We start from the raw sequence: 9355 nt of genomic DNA, 5'->3' as shown, positions 1-9355 counted from the left end.
CAGCCAGTTTGAAGTAACAAAAATAAAATATAGCATAAAGAAATTACCTTATTCAGGTAACCCAGGCTTGTGTGGGATATGAAGCTCTTCCTTCACCTTCCAGTTGTATGTAAGTTCTTGAGTTGTGCTGCAAACCACCAGGTCATCTTACTCATTGTTCCTTGTATGCACAGTCTATCTGAACAAACCAATCTGTCTCATTCAGGATGTGTAAGCTGTCAGATTTTATAAGAATCCCCTCCTCCCCTCCCCAAAAGTCATTTGACTCCACCTACACTCAGAAAAAACAAAGTTCTGTCCCGACTAGAGATCAGCGAAAGCAAAATCAGGGGTGGGTGGAGGGAACGAGAGAAGGAAGGCAAATTTTATAATATATCTGCACTGTACTTGTACTTGACTTGGACCGCTGTCCACAGTTTTTATTGAACTCAACTACTGGGCCAACCAAAAAGTTCAGATGTGTCAGCCAACCTCAAACTCCCCAGTGTTTTGGGGCAGTTACTGCCAATGTTTGTTCAAATATGAAATTCATTTGTAGCTTCTCTATGATTGTGCTGTTGGGCAGATGTTGGCTACAGCTGAGCATCACATAGCCTGCAGCAACTACAGAAATGACAGGAAGCTTGAATATGCTCTCCAGGTCCTGAGCCTGCAACATGGACGGTCAGAACCTTTCACCGTATCAGAGCAGTCCCTTTGTTGTGATTTGTGTTTTTTAAGGGCTCCCAATTCCTTATATACTGCTGGATCTCGTGAAGATTTTATCTCCCGGCTTTCATTGCTGGTTTATTGTAACTGATCTGTGTTTCCTAACAATTTGCCTTGCACTAAGCTCGTGGTGGCTGTAGCCTGCTATTGTAATAGTTGGGGGGGAGGGTGGGTTGCTGCAGTAGCTTGTTGCTTTTTGTAATCTTTTTATTTACATGCTTGTGTGCTTACCTTATGGCTTCATCAGTAATCTGCAGTTTGTGTGCGCTAAGAGGAATTATGAACATACAGATTGGTCAGTTACCTTGCATAACCAAGAAAACAGGTATATTTCATATTTTTTGGCACTTCTGAAGTGGGAAGTCAGCAAGTTTTTGTGGTGACATTCTAATTTTCTTTTGCTGGGAGGATTCTCTAGGACTGTTTTGTAGGGCTGGAGAAGTCAAAAGCATGGCAAAGAAAAATTATGGGGTAATTTTTGAAGTGCATTTAAGTGTGTACTGCTGACAGAAAAGTTGCTGCCATCCCTTCTCCACCCTCCTGCTTCCATGTGGGCTTTTATACAGTGAACCAGACTGGTGAACTGACACAGCTGGGCAAAACACTATGCTGGGGTAGTTCCTCAATTCAGAGAAATTCATTGTGTGCCTTCACAATGCAGAAGGCAGAAAAAAGTGGCCAGGAACGAAACTTGGCAGATGGGGCTGCTTAATCCAGAGAAGAAATTCACATAGCAATTGTAGCACAATTAGTATATTCACACCCCCCGTGAAGCTGTGAGCCTAGAAACACTGCCTTATAGACAAGGAAAGGTAGGTGACTCCAGTGGTGCCAATGAAGAACCACAACTGAATTGTGGACTTACTTTAAAACAAAGTTTCAGAGTAACTTGTCAGCAGTGGCACTGCTCACATCCTCCTTCCTCCTTCCCCACGCTGGAGGGACTTACGTGCTATGTTGCCGCACAGCTTCTGTCTGAGAAACCTGGGAAGCCGTGAGCTTGAAGATGTCTTTATGCCAGATTTTCTTATACCCTGATATATATAAACTGGATCAGTAGGTCTGGTTCTTTCACAGGCTTATTTTCCCTCCTAACTCTGTAGGCCTGCGTTACCTTCCGGAGCCCCACTGTGAAAAAAATAAACTGTGTGGCAATTGTATGTGCATAGATGGATGACACTAAGCTATATTGTCCAGACAGATGTGCACATGACAGTGACCGTGCTAAACAAGAGTTCATTACTGACATAGTTAAAGCTGTAAACCAGATGGAGACAAACAGCAATCCAAACAGATTTTGTTGATCATAGCAGAGATGAAGCCTCTCTGGACAACCTGTGCCAGTGTTGTACCACTCTCATTGTGATTTTTTCCCCTAATATCTAATTTGAATTTTCCTCGCTGTAGCTTATGACTCTGGCCTTTTGTCCTTTTCCTGTGCCACTCAACGGAAAGCAAAAGACAATTCTTCATATGCCCACTGCAGGCCTACAGGGTTTTGAAGTCTGTTTTGCCAGTTGCACTGAACTCCTGTTCAGTCCATTGGAAAATATGACAATGTAGAAAACGATGTATAATGGATAGCCTAGTGAATAAGGAAGAATAGCTCCTTGAAACTGCCAAGCCTAGGAACTACTGAATAAGGATATGCTATGTAATCAAAATGAGATGATTTCCATTAATAGTTTGTATCCTTTTTTTTTTATCCATTTTAAATGCATGAGACGTGTTAGCACTTAGGAATCAGACAGTAAGTCAGCAGCCAGATGAGAAGCAGCCTTTAAAGATTAACAACCCCAAAGGTTTTTCTTGTATCTGGTAAAATATATGGGACAACAGCATGATTCTTTGTAGTAAAGAGTCTTGGAAAGGCTTCCTTGCTATTTTGAGTTTGTTATTCATGAAGAATTTTTCATTATTCCAGTACTGTGTTATTTTTCAGTCATGGAGGTTCAAGTCTATAGACAAAATAGTGATCTCTGGAATAGTTCATCGGTCAGTCCATCAGATTATTTTTTAATATTATATTCACTGAAATTATTGGAGATTATGTGCAAAGGAATATTGTCATGGCCTGTCATGACTGTGGCTTAAAAACAGAATGGTCTTATTGATAGTACACTGAATGTTCACTTTCTACAGTCCTTCCTACTATATAGATTTAATCTTTAGTCATATAATTTAGTTTGGGTTATCCAGAACTACTATTATGAATTACTACCATAGCAGCTTTTGCTCAGCTGATCAGGCTAAAATATTTTCACAACTTTCTGTCAACATATGGAATCTTCATACTTCGTACAGTACTTCTCCCTAATCATCTATTGCTTTTCTCCACATTTTACATTTCAAAATTAAATCTAAGCCTCTCTCATTTCTCCTTAAGAAATAAGAAAAAAATGTAGACTGCACTTCTATAAATACTACTTACATTATTTCTTGTTTAGCATTTAAGCGTTTTAGAATACTCTTAAGAGAGCTTTCAGGTTTCCACTGATACATTGGAGAAAACAGTTTATTCCAGGGGGCAAGAAGAGTCACTTCTGTTCAGATCTAGCTTGTCAGCTCAGCTTTCATTAAGTCCAAGGGCTAGCTTCCACTTCAAGTGCTTGAGTAAGCACAAAATATGTTCATAGGTAGACAGCTACATGAAATATTTGGTGTGAAGTGAAATGAGAATCTGCCTGGAACATCTGTACTTCAGAGAATAACAGTGATTCATGATTAGGAAGAGATTATGCTTAAATTCTGTCCAATCAAGTCATGAAGAATTATTTAACCATTCGGGAGTTAGCCGTGTCTTGGCTTTTACTATCGGGCTTGTAGAACAAAATTGGCAATGGTTTAAACAGAGGCTGGCTCTATGTGCTTTTTGAAATCTCTTTTTCTCAATAATCTCAAAACTGAAGTTAGTGACTGTGTTCTCTGCTGCTGTAAATGGTTTCAGCTCCATTGATTTCAAAGTTATTTCACCCCTTTCACCAGAGAATTTCCTCACTGATTTCTCAATTGGGACAGGGCTGCTTTCGAAGAAGATACAATATATCTACCCATTGGCTGTTTATTATTATTGTAGTATATATAAGATGTGGGAAACAAGTCTCTGGAGTGTAGTTCTTATTTAAATAAACTGTACAAATGTAAAAGGCCAGCCTGCCATAAATACACACAGAGCCTGGCAAAGTCTCCTAGCAGTCAGCTGTGCTCAGGTGGAAGGACGGCTAGCTTATGACACCATGCCTCCTGCATTCAGCAGACCTTGGTGGTGATCACGCTCGTCCCTCTACCTGGAACTACCAGCTCTTATCACATACACACTCTTTTTCTACTGACCAAAGCTTTCTGAGAGCATTATATAAACAGATAGTAAGCCGAGATAAAATATTGCCAGGTCACATGATTTCTCAACTAAGAGGATATTTATCAAAATGACTGTATCTTTGGTTTGTGGTGTTAAATGATTGCTGATGTAATATGGGTAGCCTGAACATTAATTGTCTGAGGACTGTGTGTAGGAGAGATGTTAGCATGGGAAAGGATTGGGAAACTATTATGGAAAAAATAAACAGGCTGACATTACTGCCAAAACAGCTGACACGGGATGCTAAACCAAACTGGGTAAGAAATGCAGATGAGTATGGAGAGACTTGAGGTCTTGAAGGAAAAAAAGAGATTAATCTTGATGTGATTAGAGAAGGAGAACCAGGGAGGTGATTCGGTTGCATAATGTTGTTAGGCTGATGAAGGAGGCGATTTCTGAGCTTGTGTTTTGTGGAGACAGGACAGCTGGCAGACATAGCTGGCAGATATCGGAGGGGCTAAAAAGCAGAAAGAGGTAGCAATCAAGCTATTGAGTGATTAGGGTTTGGCAGAAGCTGTCAGACTGTACAAGGTGAGATATTTAATAGATAAAGGAAGAATAAATGGCTTATATTCAGACTGGGTGCCGGTTATCCTATTATCAGCTTAACAAATTATTATTAGTTTAAGATTGACCGAACCTTTACAGGCTGGGAGCAAAAGAAGAAAAAGCCTTCTGTCCTGAAATCACAGCAGAGGGTGCTGACTGCCCTCCTGCCCTCTCTCCAGGGTAACATCAAGCCCTGGCCTCCCTTTAATAACAAAGGGAATGCTGAGCCTGCATGGAAAAGGGGGCAGAGTATCCACAGGAAAGAGGGTGACATAGGGCCTGAATTGGCTGCAAAGGGAGGGTATGTCTATCTGAAGAAAGGTTGTTTGTTTTGTTTTTCGACAAGCAATAATCAGTTCATTTTCTCTGTGTAATTATTGGTTGTGATTACAGCTCCCATTACAAAATAACAGGGTGAGAGGGAGCACAGAAAACGAGTACTGCTAAACAGGGAAGAGGGAAAAGCACTGCTTAAGCTTATCAAAACAAAATGGTTAAGTACAGTGCTGATGCAAACAACAGTCTATCTGCACCCTATCAATCTAGAATCTGTGGATGGTTCTTCCACTTCCAGTTCTGAAATGAACTGTGACCAGGGTTTAATCATTCTGCTTTAATTATAGGATGATGGTGGAAATGCCCAATTCTTGGGTATGTCTGGAGTGTTGACGAGGCATCTTCTGTCCTTGCATCTTGGGAAAGAGATGGATGTTTGGCTAAATGAGCCCTAAATGTCCTCTGGTTGATGTCTGGGAAAGATTTTTACAAGGATTCATCTGAGAGCACAGACATCGAGGGATATAAGCTCATTAGACTCCCCGTGCCATTTTCTTAAACTAGACTACCATACGCAATGCCATCCATGGCTAGATGCTGTATTGTGGAGTTATGTGATAAAGTGTGGCAACAGAGACCAAGAAGAAGAAACGCAAACTTCCTTGACAGGTTGAAGTGTGCCTGCATTGAAGAGTTCTCAAAGTGAACAGCTGCTTATATCTGAACTGAATACAGGCTACACAAGACTGCCTTGCATTTTTACAAGGGTGAATTCTTGCACTGGCTTCTTACAATATTCTTCCCAGTTTCGTTTTTAAGACTAGGATAGCTACAGGTAATGAAGAAGAACATCTGTTGATTCAGAGCAATGTTTACCGAGTTTGCAAGGCAAACATTTTTAAGCTTGCAGTATACAGAATCAGAGGCAGGCCACAGCTAAGAGATGGGGACTGGACTGTGGGTAGTGATGACCAAAAAAACCCCTTGAAGACAGGGTAGAAAATTGATCCAGTATGAGCGTCCAGTTACAACACTGTGGCTATAGGAGTGAGGTAACTGATGGGTATACGATCGAAGAGAAGATAGATCCAATGCCTGAGGGAGGAGTGAAGATCTAGCTCCATTGCAGCAGGAGGGCTCAGATGCTCAATGGTCCAACACTGGCTTCAGCGCAGGGAAGCAAGGTTTTCCCAAACCCACAGATGTCACTAGGAAAGGCTGACACAATAGGCCCTGGAAACTTGGGATGTAGAATCTGGTTTCTCCTCCTCACAGGGTTTCCTGCTTCCTGCTGAGTTCCAATTTCACTGAAAGCTGGTATGGAAGATCCTGCCTGTCAGAGAAGCCACAGAACACTGAGTGCGTGGCTGGAACATGCTGTAGTGACAGAAACAGATTCCCAAGACACTTGGACAGAAATGACACTTCAAAACTGTGGCGGCATGCTTATGTTGAAGCAAACAAACAGCTTTGCCTCCCTGCAGGGTAGTGATGATTTTACCTTTGTATTTGGCACTGGTGTATGCGCTGGAATATTACTTCTCCTTTCGGTTCAGCAATGCAGAAAAGTTACTGAAAAACTGGAAATCACCAGAGAACAGCTAGAAGGAGGATGAAAGGACTGGAAAAGTAGCAGCTTGTAAAGCTCAAGCTTGAAGATGAATGTAAGAGTAGTCTTGATCAGACGTATTAATACCTACAGTGGACCAGAAATCTTGTAACAAAGGGATTTTCAATTTATCAGTCAATGATATAAGAGGATCCAATGGATGGAAAACTGAAGCTAAGAAATTAGTACCACAAATAAGTCACATTTGAATAAGAAAGATGACTATTGGAACCATTTACCAATTATTTGATGGATGCTTCATCGTTGTTTATTTTTAATCAAAACTAAATGCTTTTCTGAAGACAATGTTCTAGTTCTCTTACCCTAAATAGATGATGGTGGCCTTAACCAATAAAATGTTTGTATTTGTATTTATTTGTTAAACAAGAACGTTATCCTGCTATCATTTAACTTGGTTTTGCTACTAAGCTAGAAAACAAAGCAGGCCCATAGTCCCTGTGGATAAGAGATTGGGTTTTTACTTTTTCTGCTTAAAACATAGTTTACAAGTACAATTCATGCTCAGTGAACAAGGTATTTCCCTATGTTGTGAGCTGACAAAATGAAGCAGTGTGGACTGCAAGATACTAGGTTAAGCATCAGCCTTCTTGACATAAAGTCAAACTGAATCTATGCTGAATCATTTGTTTGGAAATTAGATCCAATTATCTTAAATCGGTCATTCCAGACTAACAGAGCACTAAAGGGCACTGTATTTGTTGATGTATTTGACCCTGACGTTCCAGTCATGTCAAAACATGCACTATACTTCCAGCTTAATTCATATGGCACAGTGCCCTCCCAAATGCTGTGCTCAGAACAGATGATAAGAGGGCTGTCAGTATTCCAAACATCAGAAGTCTTTCTGATCTAAAGCAGAAAATTACTTCTGGAGTTTGAATTGACAGAGTATTAAAAATTGTTTTGACCTGTAGAGTATGACTGTCACCAAAATCAGTACAGTCAGGTCTTTTTCTTAATTGAGGGTTTTTAATGTTCAGATGTTGCCCAAAGAATGAAAGGAAAAAGAGCATTAAGAAAAGGATTAAATTCTTTTACAGTTCTAATCCTCAAGTAAGCATAGAGCCAAAATAAATGAGTGATGCGTAGCTCCTATTTTCTCAGATTGTGTATTACCCTCCAAATCAGTAACGTAGGGCCTGTTCTGACATAGCCAAATTGAAATGCAGCAAAATGTGTTGCTGGAGAGGAACTGCCCCTGCATAAGCTGCTTAGGTGAGTTTTTCAGGAGTGGTGGCCCCCAGTACTTTAGCACTGATGATATTATACACGAAATCAAAATAAAAGATGAAAGTCCATACCTGATTCCTTGTTTGACCTCTCTATACAACTTCAAGACCTACTTAGGAATTTCAAAGGAGAAATGCAGATCTACACTGAGTATCTGGCCACATCTTTCTTTAAAACCACATCTTCTTATGTATATTAGTAATACTACCTTATCACCACACAGATTATTAATATGACATTTTCAAAGGGCAGCTTCCATTCCACCACATTTGGGGGGGGGCTTACATTTAATTAGCTTTGGTTATTTGTGTTGCAAGCATTTCATTGGACTAATTACGCTCTTGTATTTTTAAGAAAACATTTACATTGGAATTTTTCACTGTAGAGCTGTTTCTAATGTAAAATCTACTTTCGAGACCCAAATCTGGGGGTATGTTTGTCTCCTTGTGAAGAGAGAGGTAACACAGTTAAATGAAAAAACAGCAGGAGGAAGAAAAATTGAACAAAACAGAGTAAAACAAACCTCTCGGCCTAGAACTATGTTACTGGGTCTTAAATGTAGTAGCATAATCTGGAGTTGTAAATCATAAATTGTGAGCAATAATCTTCCCTGTACCAAGGGTGCAGTGAAGCAAATGAGAAAACTCATTAAGCCAGAATATGGAAATTTACTAAAGCACCTGAGGTGTGCAGAGAGCATAGTCATCACATTTTAGTGCACCACTCCTTCACACTTTTTCATCCCGAAGAGTATTGCAACTCCTGTTAGAAAGCAACACAGAGGCAGGGTAGAAAGCAGCAATGTTCAGCGTTTATCTGCAACACTGGATATATTGAAACAGCCGTTTCTCTGGATCACGCCATTACATATTTTGTTTCCAGATTACATCACAGAGCACAACTGCCAAGTATCTTTTAGGATATCTTCAGGAGTAGCCAGGTACATTGCAAAGCAGTATGATAAAGATAGGAAACATGACCATCGAACAGCTCTGTCCCATCACTCAAAGGCACCGCCAGGGCAGGCAGAGGCATGCTCCCCCCAAAAGAAGCAAGTGGAGCGCTGCAGGGGCGACACCCCGTGTCACAGCTCGGGCCCCCATCCTCACGGGTGCTCTCCTCGGCACGACTTCACTGGAAGCTGCTATTCACTAGCGCCTCCAAGAGTTATTGCACTTCACCCCAGGCCCCCCGAGCTCCAGCCAGGGCAGCGCTACGGCTGCGAAATGCCCAAAATATAATGCAGCGGGGGGGAAAAACCAGCCACGCTGAGCACCGCCGGGGCGGTGCCTTCACGTCTGCGAGGCTTCACCCCCCCCGCCCCTGGCGCGCTGGTTTGTGGCAGTCTTTACCGCTCCCCCACCGGCACCACGCCTGCTTCTGCACGCGTTCCTTTGTGTCTTAGTATTAACAAAGAAAAAACGACAACAAAAAAAAAGCCGTGAAAACACGAAGACTTGTGCATCTTTGCGAGTGAGGCGACACTGCCCACAAAGCACCGGGCGATCCTCGGTCCGGCGCAGGGTCAGGCCGTCGCGCGCCCGGGCGCTGCGGCGGGACAGAGGGCTCCACCGCTAACAGGCCGGTGCCCTCCACCGGCG

The 9355-nt window shown here is 41.7% G+C and overlaps 1 protein-coding gene across 1 annotated transcript in view; it reads left to right on the top strand.

Annotated features, from left to right (window-relative positions):
• The first annotated feature begins 4236 nt into the window (after nucleotides 1–4236).
• The window catches only part of ERMP1 (endoplasmic reticulum metallopeptidase 1), a 25129-nt gene continuing 20010 nt past the window's right edge, over nucleotides 4237–9355 (top strand). The window contains exons 1-2 of the mRNA XM_009274304.2: nucleotides 4237–4326; nucleotides 4693–4919. Of these exons, the coding sequence (XP_009272579.1) occupies nucleotides 4237–4326; nucleotides 4693–4919 (317 nt within the window). The remainder of the gene's footprint in view (nucleotides 4327–4692; nucleotides 4920–9355) is intronic.

This window comes from Aptenodytes forsteri, unplaced genomic scaffold (assembly GCF_000699145.1).
Source record: "Aptenodytes forsteri isolate BGI_AS27 unplaced genomic scaffold, ASM69914v1 Scaffold46, whole genome shotgun sequence".
Lineage (NCBI taxonomy): Eukaryota > Metazoa > Chordata > Aves > Sphenisciformes > Spheniscidae > Aptenodytes > Aptenodytes forsteri.
This window is presented reverse-complemented; position numbering and strand designations above follow the sequence as displayed.